The 19,033-nt window shown below is 46.2% G+C and overlaps 1 protein-coding gene across 2 annotated transcripts in view; it reads left to right on the forward strand.

The window, feature by feature from the left end:
* MDGA1 (MAM domain containing glycosylphosphatidylinositol anchor 1) overlaps nt 1-19,033 on the forward strand; it is a gene marked incomplete at both ends in the record, with an annotated part of 124,697 nt that overhangs the window by 79,207 nt on the left and 26,457 nt on the right. For both annotated transcript variants that reach the window (XM_079532606.1, XM_079532607.1), the window contains 2 exons: nt 1,964-2,233; nt 5,541-5,692. In XM_079532606.1, coding sequence (XP_079388732.1) covers nt 1,964-2,233; nt 5,541-5,692 — 422 coding nt within the window. The remainder of the gene's footprint in view (nt 1-1,963; nt 2,234-5,540; nt 5,693-19,033) is intronic.

The raw sequence follows: 19,033 nt of genomic DNA on the forward strand, positions 1-19,033 counted from the left end.
ACCAGCTGGCTTTGATTATAATGTGAGACCCCACCATCTTCAATTAAGGAGCAGATGTAACCCAAGAAATGGGATAGCAGCTAGGGATAGAGATGACACATTCATGCCACTAGGTCTAATCAAACAACTTCTCACATAATTCTCACTGTGAGGTGGGAGACGTGTATGCCAAAGGCAAGTCAGTGCTTGGAGCACCTGCTGAGACACATTGCTAGCAAAACCATCTGTAATGAGCTGACCACACCATTCAGCACAGCATCGTGAGTTCAGTCAAGGGTTGCTTTTAATCCACTTAAGCACAGTAAAGGGCCCAGAGGCTGAGAGCTGAGAACAGGTATCTAGAAAACAATCAGCCACTGTTGACTAGGGCTGCCAGGTAGAGGGGGTGTTTCTATGCTCCATACTCACAGATTTGACAGTGTTTGTAGGAGGGAGGACACTGCATAGCAGAGCTATGGGGTGGCTGTGGTAAGGATGGAGAAATCACTTTTATTACTAAGCTGTAGGAGAGTCTTGTTGGGGTCAGGCTAGGGGAGGGGATGGGCTGCTGCACTGCAGCATTCCAGCCACGTCTATTTCTGGGCTGAAAAGGTGCTGAAAGACCTGCATGCAGCTGTGTCTGTGGCACAGTGTGTGCTGTGTGCTGCAAGTCTGGGGACCTGGCTGTGCTCGGCAGCTCTTTGGATGCTTAGAAGAGTCAGGTGTTTTTGTAGACCTATACTGTAAGGAAGTTGTCAGTAGAAGAGCAGATACTTTGAATCCAGAGGTAAGTTGTGACAGTGGTGGAGCTGCTATAAGCCTGCTCTCCCTCTTTTCTATTTGGGCTAACAGCTGTTTTGTTTTCAGGAAGCCTTCCTCATTTTAGAGAGAGAGCTTCTGGTTATTCCCTTGCGTCAGTGTTTTAATTAAGAGTTTATTGCCAGTGAAACGTGTCCATCAGGTATCTGCTGAGATTGAAGTCTTCTGCTATTGCGTTAAATAAGGGATTGACCCAAGAAACACTAATTCAGACTTTCTCCTTACTTTACCTCAACCATGTCCAAACTATGAGATTCCTATAAATTTTTGTAAGTGCCAAAGAACAAGACTTAACCTCCTTTGCTAAGGAGGTGTCCACATATCATTCTAGTGCTACTGGCAGGGAAGCTGACATGGAGAGAAATGACTCACATTGCAATGTCATGGCATTGTTGGCAGAGATGAGAATAGGACCCAGGGTCCCTGTAGCTAGTCTCTGATTTATCGTATTGATATATTTGATGTATCTGGGAGAGGCACTCTGACACCCCAGGGTGGTGGAGTCATCATCCCTGGAAGTGTTCAAGAAATGTGGAGATACAGCACTGAGGGACATAGTTTACAGGGCATAGCGGTGGTAGATGGATGGTTAGACTAGACGATTCCAGTGGCCTTTTCAAACCTTAATGATTCTGTGATTTTATGATCCCTTGAGTTCTGTGCTGCATGAGGACGGGCAATGTGTATCTCTCCATTTGAACATGGTGTCTCTGATAGGCCTGTTAGTTGAGCATGAGTGTAATTGCTTGGGAGCATACCTGCATGCTCAAGGAGTGCAACTAATGCTGGATGTGAGGAATAAGGACTATGGTTGTTTTGACTAGGATCCCAGTGTTGAAGCTAAGCTGTAGTGAGTGTTGCACTTTTCACGTGGTAGGTCGTTGCTTGGTAGCTCCCCAGGTAGTATCTCATTGTAGGATGAGTGCTTGCTAAAAGCCACCCCTACCTAGTAAATGGTAAGGAGGGAGTAGGTGGGTCCAGCCCAGTTAGAAGGTAATGCTTGATGGTTATTCCTGTTTTTTGTTTGGCAAAGTCTGTCTCCTGCTAGATAATAAATATCTTCTCAGAAGCAATAGATCTCTTCAGAGACAGCACTGTGGTGCCAGTGCTGAGCATTGTCAGCTCTTCCTGATGACGTTGCTGTCTGTCTCTGTTTGGTCCCCAGTTCCACCGGTGGTGGAGCCAGCTTTCCAGGATGTGCGGCAGGGCATGGGGCGCAGCGTCACCCTGCGCTGCACCATGCTGAAGGGTAGCCCCATGAAGGTGGCCACCTCTGTCTGGCGCTTCAATGGCACCCTGCTGGCGCAGCCCCCTGCAGAACAGCAGGACTACTCGGAGCTAAAAGTGGACAGCGTGAGTCGGGAGACCAGCGGCAGCTACGAGTGCAGCATCTCCAATGATGTGGGGGTCTCCGCCTGCCTCTTCCAGGTGTCTGGTGAGTCACAGAGCACGCAGTGGAGTGAGCTTTAGATGGCGTCATGGAAGTGGGTTCAAATGGGATGGCCTTCTGTAAGCTAGCAGGGCATCTGTGTCTATCATCTAGGCAGACCTTTAAGGCCGTATGGAGCAGGGGCAGCTAGTGCAGCCTCTGCTGTATTTTAGCAATATTTAGATGCTTGCCTGAAAGATGTGGGACTAAAACTCAAGACTCATAAACTTTCTGGCTTGGGCAAGCTATTTGTGGGTAAGTACTAACCAAGAGGATAGAAAAGCTCTATGTACCCCAGCAGTCTCCAAAAACATCCATTTTTCCCTTTCAAACAACTCAACCAACCACACCATGTATTCCTATGCCTTCCCTACGTCTCTAGGCAGACTTTGTATTAGGATGCCTGAAAAGAAAAACAAAGTTTGTGTTGGATACTAGTACTAGTGGATTTGCTGCTCAGTTTTCTTTTTCCAGCATGCAGTGGCACTGGCTCCTAGCACCTGCAACTGCAGAGAAGAGCAGCAGAGTTATAGCAACTAAAACCACACATCTGCTCTAGCCTCTCTGGCTGATCATTAAATCTATTTTTCCCATGACCCCAGAATCGAGTTGGGCACCAGATTCTAAACAAGCTCTTAAATGAGATTCCCTTAATAAACTAAAAAATCAGTCAAAATATTTTTTTTCAGCCTAAGGCCAATTTATAATACAATTTATAATACATGTCAAGAAGGGGCTGGAAAAAAAAAAAAAAGAAAGAAAGAAAGGAAGGAAGGGGAAAAAAAAAAAAAAAAGAGAATAAATTGCAAAGAGGCCAGATTTTGAAGGAAGTCTTTCCCAGAGTATGGAAAAACTCAGCTATGCTAGAGTTCCAAGATGCTCTCAGGAATGAGGAAATGCAAATCATTTCCACACTTTGGGCCCTTCTTCAGGATTTTGCTCTCACCCTTTGGGATCTCCTGGACTTTGGTAGTTGATTTGGCTTTTAGAGCTTTTTCTCTCTCTGCTATTTCTTCAAATGATTTTAAGTTTCATCTCGCTAACTAAATGGTGGCAAACTATATCCTACAGTGAGCTTTCCACCATGGCAAGCTTTGTTCTTAGCAAATTTGGGAATACTTCCTGGATCTAAATATTGCTGGAAAAATAAGTAGTACATAATGCCATCGTGTGTGCCAGGTCATGCCCCATGTGACAAGATTCCCTTAACAGAAAGCAGTGGTCATCTCTACAGAGCCCTTGCCTGGAGAGCTGCAAGCATTTGTTTTTCTGCATTTCTCTTCTCCTTCCCTGGCATTGATAGCCGATGCTGGCTTTTCAGCTCCAGACATCTCTGCCTGGGCAGCTGCAAATCAATTGGACCTTCTGAACCTGTAAATTAACCAGAAAAATCGGTGGCTAGGCTATGGTACTTGGGCTGAGGACTGCTGGAGTTTTAATTCACATCTGCTACAACCTTCCTTTGTAAGCAGGAGGAACAGCATTGTTTCTTTTTGTTTCTGTTTCTTTCTTGGAAAGATGGACCATAAACCTTCCTAGCTGATGGGCAGGCAGTGACTCACCTGTGACCATGAGGTGTTCAGATGTACTGGAAGCGGAATACAAAACCATGCCCAAGATGGAAAGATCTGTGTTGTGGGATTAGTTCCTTCTGTGCATGGGAGATTAGCTTTTCTGTGATATTGTGGAAGGTTGGAAAAACATCCAATCCACATCCAGACCCTCCCCATACCACTCATCACCTGCTCCCCACCATCTACCAGCACAAAAAAGCCCTGAAAGACTGAGTGAATAACCTTTAGCTCTTTCTGTCAGCTGGAGGAGAAAGGCAAACTTTCTGTCAATGGTAAAAGTTGCCAGAAAGGAAGTTCCAAAAGTATCTTGATGTGCTTCCTTTCTATTAAAAGGATTTTTTTTTTTTTTTAGCTTCTATTTCTATTTTAGAGTCAATTAATAAGGAATTAATATCATGCAAGATTATGATTATAATCAGTTCTGATTTTATTTCTGAATCCATTATGAAGCCTGACTTCCACAGTCAATACAAGTTGAATAAGCAGCAATTAGTCTCTGAGGTGGTTCTGAACTTCTTGCTTGTGCAAAAATTCAAGTCAATAAAAATAATAAGGAAAAAAAGACTTGGAAATACACATCAATATTACCCATCTGAGTTCATAAAAAATAAAATGCTGAATCCTTTTGAGCCTAATTATAATCATACTGAATGGCCGGGCCCAGGATTCAAGAGGCAAGATGCAACACAGTACTTAGGAAGATAGCTGTGGGGCTTCTCTGCTCTCCTGCAGCCTTCCCTGCCTGTGTGCAGGCCTGGATTAGACCTGGACTGGAGATAAGCATGCCCAGTGCATTACTCTACCAGCCTTTGAGTTACTGGTTCAGGTCAGCAGTGGCTGGTGAAATGACAAGGAAACCCTTCTTCTCTGAACCATCCAATTTCTCCCCATCCTTGGGGGCGTTAAAGGCCAGGTTGGACTGGGCCCTGAGTACCCTGACCTAGTGGTTGGTAATCCTGTCCAAGGCAAGGAGCTTGAAGATCTTTATGGTCCCCTCCAACATAAGCCATGCTACGATTCTGTTATTCTCTGTAGTACATCTTTCCTTCTGTGTTTCTTTTCTTCCTGCTTCCTTCTAGTTTTTTTAGAGACGTGGGTTTAGAAAACTCTGTCCCTGCAAAATCTCTTGCTGTTTTCACCCTGGCTGAGGTCAACATCCCCTTTGCTGCGGAGTTGACAGCCGTGCTACAAAGAGGCTGGAGCACTGTGTTTTCAAGGCAGGGGAGATGCAGAAGGAACAAGGTCTCCTTTTGAGTGCCATTGTCCCCTGTGTGATAAATAGCACTTTTCCTATGACCTACTGGCCAAATGATCTTTCCTTGGGGATTGTTAGCAGGAGACTCTGTAAAGCTGTAGATGAAACAGAAGAAATGCCAGTTTAAAGTTACCTCAACCTAAGCTACAAAAAGCAAGACACAAAAGATTAGAGCTGGTTCCAGCTGGAGAATCGAAGCTGTTTCCACCTTTTCTGGTGTCAGTCATGCCCCACTGGTGCTGCAGGTCTGTGAACCCTCCCAGTAGGTTAGGCTGTGAAAGCAGAAGCAGTCCACAGAAAAAAGATGCCATGAACTATTTAACATGTCAGTACAACAACAGCTGGAATATTGAAAGACTCTCTCATGCCAAAGGCAGATGATAAGTTGGGTGAGAAGAGCTCCTTTACTCACCAGATATCTTTGTAATTTATATTCCCCCTCTATCCCACTCTTTACTTTCCTCCTTTTTGTTTTTTCCTTCAGCTAAAGCTTACAGCCCTGAGTTTTACTATGACACTCCAAATCCCACCCTGAGCCAGAAGCAATCCAAGAATTACTCTTACATCTTACAGTGGACACAGAAGGAACCTGATGCTGTGGATCCCATCCTCAAGTATCGCCTGGAAGTCAGGCAGGTAAGGTCTGCATCCCTGGTTCATGCTTTTGAGGAGAGGACCTTGGGGGCAGTTACATCAATCTCCCTGATGATTAAGAGCTGTAGGTGGTCTTGTGCCTTCCCGGCTGAATCGGTGACATGGGCTGAGTACACAGCTCAGTGTTCATTAAGTTAGATGCTGGGTACAGTTGGGAGCTTTCAGAGCATTGCTGCTTCCCATCAGATGGCTAGCGCTCAGTATTTTGAAGGGAGGTTAATATGAACAAAAATCCACAGTCATTAGTAGATTTTAGAGATTTCATAGGCCAAAGATTCAAGTAAGTAGGCTTCTACCCTCAACACTCATGTGAAATAAAGGGAATAAGCTGAAGAGCTCTCCAGGCAGGAACTGCAGGAAAGTCAGTGTCTGTGTTGCAAAAGGGCTTTCATACTGTCACAGTAATGAAGCTATTGGGACTACATAAACTCTGCAGGGAAAGAGAAGTGTGTTGCAAGGCTTGCTGAATGTGAAGAGAAATCACACCAGAGTATGGAAATCGGACTGAGAGGAGAACTGAGGAAAAGCTGAAGATTGCGCTGGTTGGAGAAGGACAAGGAAAAGTCTGATATTTTTAAAGAGCACATTCACCAGTAAGGATTGCCAGATAATTTCATCCAAGCTCAGCAAAGTGCCTGCATTCAACACATTTTAAAAATGGGGATGCTTCAAATTGGTACTTCTTGCCACTCAGTGGTAGCGTGGAAGCAAATATGTTTTGTAAGGAGAAGTTTGTTTACTGCAGATAGGAAATAAAATAATCTAAACGATCCAAGTTTCTCTCTCCTGTAGTTCTGCACAGTAGGCTTCAGTTTTATGTCTCCGTTTGCTTGTGAGCTCTCTGGGGTGGGACAGCCTTTGTTTGTTCCTCATGCAGCGCAGAACGCATTGTCAGTGCTTAATAATAATACAGGACACAGGGGAGCCTCTAATAATGAAAGCAGTTTGTCACAGTACCCCTTCCCTGTTAGCCAAGTTTTGCTATTACCAGCACTGCAACTTCACAAACTAATTTGTGATTTTTATCTTTCTCCAGTGATGTTGAGTTTTTTTTTCCTTTTGCACAGTGCCTAAAAGTAATCTTGGTTCTTGTCCTCGTTGTGCATCTAGCAAAAGGGTTTAAGTGAAAGAAAAGCCACATTTCTGCTTTAAGTTCTGATGTAAAGGAAGCTGAGTGCCTGGGAAAGCCTAATCTTCTGTTTTTTTCCATATCCCATTGGTTACTGCTGCTAATGTTTCTTGTGCAGCATCACTACATGGTATTGACTGGTAAGAGGTGTATTTTGGAGGAGTCATTGTACCATGACCGTGTTGTATCCCAGTGCGATGTATGATCAGGCTCTTAGAGATCTCTACAGGTCCCATCTTGTTGGCCCAGTTCTGAATAACAAATGACAGAGCAAGGAGACAGCAGGGGAGCATTGTTCCCATTCTGTTGAGCACAAGGAGGAAAGTCTGGAAGGGATCTTACCAGTATTGCCTGGCCCTCCTCCCGCAAAGCCACTTGCGTCACATGATGAGGTCTCCATAGCTCCATGTGCTGAGGTTTCACTGAGCTCTCTGGTGTTTTCCTTGTGACATCTCCATTGGGCTTACAGCACTCTTGTTAGTCCTTCTGCTCTTTCCCCTGCACCGTACCTCTCTTCCATGTCCTGCAGTCTCTGCTCCTTCGTCACGTTCTTCCCCATACTGGGGTATGTGAGCTGAGCTTTGTGTCCTGCTGATCAATTGTCAAACTGCAGAACATGGTGACGTTAATGAATATAACTGTAAAAAGCTCAAAAGCTTAAAAGCGTTGGTGTTTGAAGAGCTCTTAAGAAAGGGGATTTGTCTGACTGAATGAGGAGCCACTGGTTGCCTGGGTACCCTCCTCACAGGATGCACTGGCTTCCAGACTTTAGTTAAGGTGGCACAAAAGTCCTCCTAGAGAGCTGGTGTTAAAGTGGGATATTCTCTTCAAATAAAAAAAAAAAAAAAAACCACCAAAAACAAACAGGTCATGATTGATTTACTGCCAGCATCAAACGGATTAGAGCTTACCCAGCCAGCCAGCCCACCTCTTCCAGCCCTGGGAGCTCCCCAGCCTCCATGGCCAAATGCTCTTCAGCAATGTAAGGACAAATGTGAGCAGGACAGCATGCCACCCCTCAGTGCCTGCTGGATGGTGACGGGCTGTCTGGGAGGGTTCTTAGATTTTGTTTAGGTGGAGTCCAAAGGGCAACCAGCTGGAATGCCTGCTGGTTTTAACATGCTTTGCTGGTTTTCCTCTTGCTCTCCCCAGTTCACTTGAAGAGCTCTTAGCATATGTAATGTGAAGATCCCTAAGTAGAAGGATGCTTTTCAAAACACCTGGGAACCCTTGAATCCAATTTACTTGCTGCAGCTGCTGAAAATGGGGCTTGGTGAGGGTAAAAGTGCTGCTTATTAATTGGCGGGTGCTATGGCTCTTCCAGCTCTCCCTCTTCAATGGCTTCCGAGGGCTGGTTAGGAAGGCTGGTTGGGCATTCCTTTGGGGATTGCAAGCAGCCTGGGGGAATTTGTTTTCCTAAGCAATGCATGGGCTCCCAGCAAGACAGGCAGGTGCATTTCCATAGAAGCTGATTGTTCCCAGCCCTGCAGCAGAGGCTGAATAGCACAGCAGACGTACCAGTTCCAGTAGAATAAGAATTAACCTTAAATTAAAATCCAATAAACAGCCTGACAGCTTGGAGCCACTGACCCAGGCAAAGCACATATACTAGCATTGTACAGCAAATTTCTTGTAAAGCCTTTGTCTTTGCAAACAGGCTGTTACTTCCTGGAGCGTGTCAGCCAGGTGGGCTAGGCAGTGACATTGCATTGAGTACTGATTCAGTGGGGAGCTTCACAGATATCTGTTTTGGAGGTTTGGGAGGTTTTCCCTTTCTTGCTCCAAGGCAACTGACCTAAATGCCAACCGCCTTACCTCACTGCAGCCAGTGATCTTAATGAGTTTGCAGCCTTAGGTCATTTGGTTCTGGGCAGATCCAGCAGGCTTTGGGGTGTTCATTTGGTCAGCTTTTTTCTTCTGTGTGCTCTCGCAGCATAGAAAGGCACTGAGACACTGTGCTCCAACTAGAAATGTTTTTCATTGCTTGGGGATTCAAAGCAGCCTCCCCGAGCCAGATCTTTGCTTAAAAAATAAAAAGCCTTTTAAGTTGCTTATTTCTCTCTGTGTATTTTATCCCCCTCCCAGTGCTCTGCTCTAACATTAAAGAGAAATGAGAAGCCATCTAATATTGCAAGCAGGTCGCATCCTGGAGGAAAGATCTGAGCTGGGCTGGTGGTTACGGTTGCAGAGGATAGTGGCAGAATTACTGTGCACGTAATGAGTTGGAACCCATCTGTGACCTGAGGCTGCAGGAGAAAGAGGAAGGAGAAGGTATTGGTGCAGAAGGGGAGTGTAATCTTTGTTGTACCCCTCAAGGAGACTCGAGGCTGCCGTTGCCTCCATGCCTTCTGGTACAGGGACTCAGGCAGAGCAGACCCAGCCCCACCTGGCAGACAGGGCCCCACAATTTGCACCAGGCCAAGCCCCGGACCCGTTTGCTAAATTAGCTCACTGAGTTGTCATTTCAGATTAATTCCTGTCAGGGAGACTGTCTTTAATGAGAGTGGCCCTGTGCGATGTCTGAGTAATTGTGCGGCCTCTCTTTGTTTGTACTTTCATCCCCTCCATGTTGGATAAACATCCCCTGCTGTCTACAAACCTCATCTGGGCTGCAGAGCCGCCTGCCACTCTCCTCATCAGCCAGCCAGAGCAGTGTTAATGAGAGCCGGGGCCGTGGGGAGCCAGCTCACCGTGCGGGGAGGTGGCAGATAACAGAGCTGTTTGGACACACAGAGGACAGGGACTTTAGCAGGGATTTAATGATTGTGATTAGAGCGGAAGGATAACTCCGCTGACTGCCATCGCAACCCAGTGGGAGAGTTTTTACACCAAGGCCCACAGTCTGTGGATCCATATCGCTTCCTTTCTGCCTCTGAGTTATTCGTTTGCTCTGCTCTTTAGATGGGAGCACACAGAGCTGCGCACCTCTCTGAGACCACAGAGTGGGACAGGGCATCCTCACACTTTTTCCTCATGCACCAAGCAGGGATGGTGTGACTTAGAATGGAGAAGTGAGTTATACGCCTGGCCATATTCTCCTACATCAATCTCTAAATCAGAATAGTTAGCCCACACCACTGTCTTGCCCTGTTCATGAATTAATACAGCTTGATGAGCATGTGTGCATGGCCCTTGGCACATGTGGAACCCAACCTAATGAACCTAGATGCATCTTCCAGTGCCTGCAAGCAACGCCGTGATCTTACAAACCACTAGTGTGTGCAGAAGTAGTAGGGTAGAAGAAGCTTCTAGAGCAAGGTCATCCTCCTGGACTTGTGTTAACAAGAACACAAGAATATCCATGTGGAGTGAACCAAGAGGCTGTCTCTTGCCATCTTCAGCCATATCCAGTGTCTGGAGAAAAATATAGCATGTAGAGAATTGCTTTATCTGCATTATAAGCCCCAAGTCAGGAAAGGTTCTGAACGTGGCAAATGACACTCCTTGCAGCAGCTCAGCCCTGTGCTGTGGGAGCAGGATGAAAACCCTTATCTTCCGCTGATGCAGCCATAGCTTCAGGTGAAGCTGCTTGAGAGACAGTGCAGTCGGCACCTCGGGGGGTTGCCTGAGGGCTACAGAATAAGGAAACTCTGTGTAAGGCAGGCAGGGGTGACCGAACTCATTTTACAAACAAAAGGGCTAGCGTTTTGCCAGCTCCCAGGGATTGCACGCTGTCTGGGCAATGCTGCCATCACCACGGTAACCACAGAAGATGGAAGATAGGCCTGTGCCCGCAGCCTGCATCCCGAGGCCTGCTGTGCCCTATGCTCCCATGCTCTTTGTGGCCTATCCTACGTGTCCCCCCACTAGTGCTAAGGGGGAGTTTTCAGCTGGGGGACGTGATCAGAGGTGATGCAGTGAGGTTTCAGGACAGCTGAGCTAAATAGCTCCTCAGGAGGTCCTTGTGATGCCTTTTCATTCTGGAAGATGAGAAGATTAAAGGATAGAACTGTGGTTTGTAAACTGGGAAGGGTCCCATACTGCTCTGCATGAACTGTGACTGGTGCAGCACTCACCTGGTGTTATCTGCAGGATGAGAAGACGTTGCAGTGCATGGACAGGGGCACAAACAGGTAACATGGAAAAGGGACGTGTCAGCCCCTTTTTTTTTCCTCCTCCCTGCTACAGCATGACAGTCTCAGCTTGAGGGAGAGGAGTGTGGCTTCCCATGACGCAGCAGATGGTGCCGCTGGCTGCTTGTGAGATGCTGCACGGATCAAAAGATTTGTGGGGTAGGACACAGAGCACATCCCTTTTCTGTTAATCATGTCACTTGATACGGGTTGTGCTGGTCCCATCTCACTGGTGTTAGGACTGTGAACTGCAATGACTTGGCCTTGCAGTGTTTGCACAGGACTGAATTTCAAAGCAAATCTTCTGTTGTGGGATGGCTTGTAAGTCATGCCTGCTGGAAAGCTTCTGTAGTCCTCTTTTCTTTTTTCCCTGCCCTGGCTGCCAGTTTGATGTCTGATCACAGGCTGCTGTCATATGGGACAAAGTCAAATCAGCACAATTCCACCTACCTGCTGAGCTGTTCTCTGTAGCAGGAAGAGGCTCAAACTCTCCTCTCTCCCCAACTGATGCAGGGTTTTTTTGATTTTTGTTCAGGCAGGAGGAACAGGCAGATTGCATGTGTGCTCTCATGTCAGTTGCCTTCAGTTATGCTAGTGGCGTGCGTGATGCTGTGCAGAACTCAGCCCTGAGGGGAGTGGAAAAGGATACAGAACGAGTGTGTCTGGGAGGTGTGTTCAGCAGATGGATCAAACAGCCATCAGGATGCAAAGCCAGGGAAAGCAAGGGGAGGGAGAGGTTATGCTGCCTTTACAGGCTGTGAGAGGGAGAGGTTTGGGACGTGTGGTGGGATTGAGCGGCAGCCACGTGCTGGTGAAAGTTGATCGATAGCGCTTGATGGACAAGCTCCGCTTGAAGCTTAATTAGATTGTTGGGGAGGGCTTAGGGGGTAAAGCAGTAACTGTACCACAGGCATCTGGGAGCAGAGACGGCAGGATCCTGCTTCAGCTGTGCTCCCTCCTGCCTGAAAATGGGGCTAAGCATCCATCCCTGCAGCCTACAGCAGGTTGAGCCAACTCTCTTTCTGTCCCCAGCAATACACCATGGGGGGATAGTGTGTCCATGATGCCAGCTACTAAGGCAAGGTTCTTTCTAACTGTGCTGCAGAAAAGGTTGCAGTTCAGATGGATGTTTGGTGGGGGTGGGAATTGAAGAGCTTTTTTCTGATTTTCTGTATGTATTTTTTATTGACAAAGTCAGTGACAGTAGAGTTTCCACTCAATGCAAGTGAAGCATGTTTCCTCCTGACCCTTGCTCGCTGCAGGTGGAGGTGTCTGCCTGGCCACAAGTGTTGTCAGCTTTTCAGCCAAAGATCTGAGTGGTTCTTGCAGGGTGTAACCAGCACAAATGGGTCAGGTGAGTTCAGTGGAATTGCCCAGAGCAGTGGGATGAGGTTTCCTTTAGGTTTGCCTAATATCTTCCAGTTCTGTTATCGAGACTTCCCTTAGCCTACAGGATCTTAGCAAACGATGCCTAATTAATGAATTAGCCTGACTAACTCTGTCTTATTGCATTCACACATTCCTCCTCAGTGTGGTTCGTGGCTTTCTTGAGCTGTTTATCCTTGGTCCAGATATCAGTTGCGATCAGTTAATTGAGAAAATTAGCAATATGAGGAGTGGCAGGTTAATCATGCTTCAGACTCTTGCTACCATTTCTCTTCTATGGTTATCCCAAGTAAAGTAACCTGCCCAGAACAGGGTAGCTGAAGGCTTTACAACATGGCTCGCCCTTCAGAAGGATGAGATTACACTTAACATTCAATTTTCATAAGCACTGTTCTTAATGCAATTCAAGCATTTGACTGAGATAGAGAGAAAGCAGGATATTGTTTAGCTTCCCTAGTACAAGGGAATAATTATAAACAGTTTTCGCACTCTTAGTTGTGCTTGGAATAGTCACAGTGCCCGAGAAAAGCAGTACAAATAATCTTGCTAGAAAGGCTCATATGCTCTTAAAACACATCCAGTAAGAAAATCTCATCTATCTCTAGCTCCTAACACCACTTTTCAGTGCTCACTCAAAGTAAGGAGAATGTGAGAGAAGGGATAATCACATTCCCCCAACCAATATACCCCTCATATCAGCCCTGCAGGCTTGAGATGTTGTTTTCACACCCTTGTGCTTGTTCGTATCCAGCAGGCTGTTGGCTTGTGTTTTACAAAGCTGAGCACAGGATGAAAAATGCTTGCCAGGTCTCAAAGATAAAAGTGAGTTCTTTATGTGCATCTCTTATCCACACTTCTCCAGTGGCTTCAAGGGGTACATGTCAGTTATTGAGTCTTTCTGAGATTCCATATCGATGGGCTGTGATGTAGCTTCCTGCCTTTTACTCTGCTCATCTGTTGTTTTCAGTAGTCAGATCCAAGTTCCTGCTACTGCTTTTGGAGTGAGTCTTTTCTTTGTTAATCTTCTTCCCTTTCCATTCCCCTCTCTCTATTTTCCTTTTCATTCTTTTATTTCTATTTCCTTTTTTGGTTTTGTTTCCCTTGCTCTTGCTTCCAGAACATGTTGAAAGTGTATGAAGGAGGAAGGATTCAGAAGGAAGACATAGTCTCTCCTGTAGCTGGTGACAAACGGGCAGGAGTAGGCTCCAGGAAGATGTTTCGTCTGTTTCATAAAGGAATGAAGCTTATGCAGTCTTGCTGCCAGCACAGGCAGCATGGAGAAACAGGAAGGATTTTACGGCTCTCCCTGTACGTGCTGTGCTGTCTGTCCCTTCTTTATGAGAAGTAGGACTGCAAGTGCAGTGGATTCAAAGATGGACCTTAGACTCTTAGACTCTGTATACCTTCACTACATGTACCAGACTGGGAAGTCCAGAGACCCACACAAACCAAGGAATTCCAGTGAGCCCCATCCTTTATCAACTGTTGTTTTTAAGGGTAAAATGCCCTAACTGCATACTCTGCCAGAGTCTAAAAGGAGCCTGAGGAAAGGGGCCCAGGAGGTGACAATTTCTGTTGGTGGGACAGTCTCATTTACTAAGTTTCAATCATATTATAGACAGAATGATTTAGAGCTCAAGCAAACTGAAGCTGGAAAATTTGGGCTGTGCAGAGCTGGACTGCATTTTCTTCTTGAGTCAGAATGGTGCAGGATGGTGCACTGACACATATGTCAGTCTTGCTGAAGGTTGGATCTGGTGCAAGGAGACGGGAAGAGGCACCTGCACTCACTGAGGTTAGGATGGGTATAAAGTTGGATCCAGAAAGGTTCTGAGTGGTGCCAGTTTTCATATGTGGGTTCAAAGTTCATGGGAAGCATTGCTCTGGGAAGGAGGAAGCAGTGTGAGGAATGTTGTCCTTAACTGATTTTATGCCCATCATGCAGACAAAGAGGTGATTCCAAGCTCTGCATTGCTTGAACTTTAGAACTCCCATTCTAAACAGAAGGATCCATTTGCCTTCAGGATTGAAGGTATGGCTGTGAAGACAGGAGAGAAATCAGCATGGCTAGACATATATATAACCCATCTAACTCAGTACAAACCACAGTGACACCAACACAGACTCTTCACACAGACTGGGAGGTACGTGGCTCTCCCTTCCTTCCTACCCATCACCAAATTCAGGTGTTTTACTCCTTTCCTTCTCTACTGCTGGGCGCTTCCTCCTCAGGACGTGCAGCATTGCAGTACCCCACTAAGCCACGGCTCATGAAGTTGCCAGTCATGCTGTGCCTCACTTAAGGCTTTTGCTTGACTGTCTCCCTGACAGAGTGAAGATTAGATCTGTTCTAAGACCAGGGAACATATGCTAATAAAATACATATTGCTTTCTGATCAGTCCCTAATGAAAGACATTATTGAAGAGTGTGGAACAAGCACTTACAGTAATTCATGACAGCACCAATTTGGCTTCTCTAGGAAGCTGTAAACTGCTGCTCTCGGTACCTAATGAGGATGGGCAGCTGAGTGTGTGTTGCATGTGTGTGAGAGAGAGAGGCGCTCTCCTGCTCCAGCTGTCCTCTGTAGCTACTGAAGGTCACAGTTGTTTCTCTCTTTAGAGATGGTGATGTCTCGTCCCGAAAAGGGAGCCTCCTGCTATGGACAATTGAAGAGGAAAACCTTCCAGGACTCCTCATTTAGACTGAATAATGGATTTGCTTTGACCACTCATGCTTGCTTAACCTTACGATCTGAACAAGTGTGCTTGATTGATGAACAATGCAGGCATGAATTTCAGTTTGCTGGTTTGCTTGTCTGGTAGATGACAATTTTATGTTTCCGATGTGATTATTTGCTCTGAAAACCCCTAATAAGCAATGGTCATCAAATAAGGAAAAGGAAATGAATCCACATAGTGCTTTAATTGATGCTGTTAATGTTTGACATCATTTCCATTCAAGGTGGTGATAAAGTATAAACCCAGGAACATGTTGCAATCCAATCTGACAGGCACAGGAAGTTTGATGAGAAATTATAGAGAAATGTCCCAACTACTGTCTGTCTTCATATCCAAAGCAAATTTCTCTGCTACCCAAAACTTACCCAAATGGCTTTTGCAGATAGCAGCTACACTGCTGAGTGGGAAGGCACCTTTATCAAGGCTGACAACTTGTGATCAGATCAGAATCCCCTCTCAGGAGGGTTCTTCTCAGAAAGAGTAATGAAGCAGTGGCGCAGGCTGCCCAGGGAGGTGGTGCAGTCACCATCCCTGGAGGTGTTCAATAGCCATGTGGATGTGGCACTGAGGGACATGGTCAGTGGTAATGGTGGGGGTGGGCTGGTGGTTGGACCAGATGAGCTTAGAGGTATTTCCAACATTAATGTTTCTGTGGGTGTGCTGCTGAATTAAGAAGACAATGCCATCACAGTGAAGGATTGGGACACTATAAAGAAGATCCCAAGTACTGGAAACTGCTTCAGTGGGTCAAGTAGGATGAAATGCAGCAGTACTAATGAAAGGTCATGAGTACGGAGTGCGGACAGAGGAATCTGCTACAAGCTAGGAGATCTTAAGAGGGAAATAACAGGACTGAAGGCATGATGTGGGTGAAAAAAGTTGACTGCAGGGATCTGCTGGTAAAAGGTAGGTGCGAGAAAGGGCAAATGTACTCTTAAGTGAAGCCTGAAGTACTTCCAGGGAAGGTGGAGAGGACCTGTTGCATCCTGTATGCCAACTCCAGCAAGTGAGATCATGCAGGAAAGGATTATGAAATAGGGAAATAGGGAAATAGGGAAAGTGATAGTGTGTTATATGAGGACACACAGAATGCTCAGCTTGCTTAGCCTAGCAAAGCAGAGGCTGAAGGGGATGTGATTGCTGTTTATAAAAACAATGGGGGGTCAAGCAGCAGGGAGGGAAAAGTTAAAGGATAATACTGGCATGAGATCAAGTGGGTGCAAGCTGCTTGTGAATAAATTCAGGCTGGAAATGAGAACATTAGGGTGGTTAGGTTCCAGAACAGCTGTCCAGTGGGAGGAGCAGGCCAAATGGGAATGACTTTTAAGATGGGATATGATACATCCATAAAACAAATGAGCAGAAATAGCCCCTGTGGTGTCAAGAGACTGGGCTCTGTGAGGCAAAGCTGTACCTCCCCTGCTTTGTCCCTGGAGGCAGTTGTGCTGTCTCTGTTCTAAATTCCTGATAAATAGCAGGTTGTTTCCAGTGTGCAGAGGGATGTTATGCCTGTCCCAAAATACAGAGAGCAAGAATCGAATCTGTGGTGTCCAAGTGTGACATCAAAGAAAAACCTATCTTCCTCTGCTCTGTCCTGTGGACCCAAGGTGACATAAAGGACCAGAATCTCAGTACACTGCTGTGTACAAGGAAGAGGATGGGGAGAAGTGGGAGAGAAAGGTCACTGGAAAATACTGCAGCTTCATATGTTTAGGAGATGTTCTTAAAATTCCATATCCCCACCTTTCTCTTGCCTCTCTTTCTGAGCATTTTTAAATTTTTCCCTAAGAATTTGCTATCATCTTATTTTCAGTCATATTCTGGACTCATTCTCCAGCAGCAGCCGGTAGAGGATTAAATGCCTGAGAAACCTCAGCAAAGCCCCAAGTAGTGTGAACAGCTCAATCCTGGCACCAGAAGAAATCGGTGGAAGTCCTGAGGAGGGGGAGGGGGCAACTGTGCTTGGTGCCTACTGTGATGGCAAGGTGATTTGCATTGCAGAGCTTCACATTCATTCAAGAATTTGCCACTGGTGCCATAACAAAGCTCGGCACCTTCCAGTCCCAAGGATTGGGTGTTTGGGTACATATTTCCTGGATATCACCAGTTTAAGGCTACAGATGCTGCCAGTCTCTTCATGTTGAGGGCAGTGGTGTGATTGTTCCTGTTGAGGTCCTGGTCCTTTCAAGCAACAGCCCCTTTGGAATGGGGTAGCTCTATCTTAGCTGCATTTAGATTGGTTTCATTCATGGCAGTCTCAGTCACAGGGGAAATTCAACATGAGATGCTTGCAGCCCCCTAGGACAGTGCTATATATTGTGCTCAAAACTCCTGACAAACAGTCTGAATTGATAAAAATGGAAAGTTCTTTCACATTCTGAGTAGTATTACCTGTCAGAGGAAAAGTGCCCTTCTGCTGTTGTCACCTTCACCTGACCACTGGACCATGCTAAACTGGGACGTGTCTATGCCAGAAGATAAACTGGGTGGCTTGGCTGCAATTGGAGTGAGGCAGAGTGAAAAAGGGAGAGAGAGAGCAAGTGCATGTAGAAGGAATTTTTAGAGAAGATGCTGGAGAGCAGAGCTAATGTTTGGTGCTGAGCAGAGTTGTTGTTGTTGAAGTGGGACAAATAAGGGGAGAGAGCAGCAGGAGTGAATAGCAATGCTGGGAAGCAGGATGCCCACCAAGTGGTTCCTTTGCTCTGATCAGCTTACTGGTGAATCTGTGGGGCTTTAATATAAATTTTTCTAGCTGATGTTTGCACTGATTCCCGAGGCTCAGTAATGAAACAGGTTTTCATTCTGATTTCACTTTCTCCCTTAAGCATGTAGCAGTGCAGTCTGCAGCTGGTTGTGAGAGCACGTGTGTGGCTGCTCAGGTCATGCTGAGTCCCAACACACAGGTTATCATGGTCCTTTGAATCCCTGGTGCGGGTTGCTGTGCAGCGCTGCAACAGTAAATATTGACAGATGCGTTTGTTAATAGGTTTTGGCTTTATTATATCTGATAGCTGATACACGCCTGCTTTCAACATAATTCAGCCTGCAAACAGCATCCTTTTCACTTCTAACACACAAAAAGCTTGGACGTGTTGTGTCATACATTGGTCCTTTTGTGGAGACAGCATCCCAGCTGGGAATGAAACGTGGTGAGAGGCAGTGTGGCTCTTCTCTCTGAGGCTGTGTCTTCCTGGCTCACAAGCCAGCTGAGGCTGGTCACACTGGCACAAGCACTCTGTGTGGACCACAAACCAGTTTACACAATGAGCTGTGGGACTGGCTGGACGACACCTGCCAACAGGGTGTGATAGGGAGGAATGAGAAAGGGCAGATCCAGTTTGTAGTGCTGGGAGACTTCTTGGTTCTCTCTCTTGGTCGCTAATATTGCTTACAAGTGACAGAGGAAAGGGACAGCTTGCCTACTGTACATGTGGATATATACATCCCACCTGGGGTGTTTTTGTCCTTTGTAAGGTGTTTCTAGAAAAACCATTCTGCAAGAGCATTCCCACCTCTGCATCCTGTGTGATATCCACAGCCATCTGGTAGAAATAGTGTGAGTTTGCTTGTTTGTTTCTATTCCCATTCCCTCCCTCTCATTATTTGAAATGGAAGGAGGTGAAGGCAAAATGAGACTGCACCTTGCTCTGCACTCTTGTTCTGGGCCCACTGGCAGCATCTTGAGCCTGGTGATAAATGAGCTCAGTGCCTGAGATTCTCCACAGAGGCTTCAGCATCTTGAATAAGGTGGCCAGTGTTTCATTGTCCTCTGTGCCTGCCTCTGCTTTAGGAACTGCACCGCAGCACTATTACACTGGAGGACCATGCTAGCATGATCAGAAGGAAGGAGAAGGCTGAGGAGGAGGTAGAGGGAAGAAGGTACTGAGGTAGCATGAGAGAAGAGCATGAAGGCAGCAGCAGGAGACTGTAGCAAAGGATTAAAAACAAGTTTCTGATGTACTGATGTGTGCAGCTCTGCACAAAGCTGCTGCTTGG

This window comes from Tetrao urogallus, assembly GCF_951394365.1.
Source record: "Tetrao urogallus genome assembly, chromosome: 2".
Lineage (NCBI taxonomy): Eukaryota > Metazoa > Chordata > Aves > Galliformes > Phasianidae > Tetrao > Tetrao urogallus.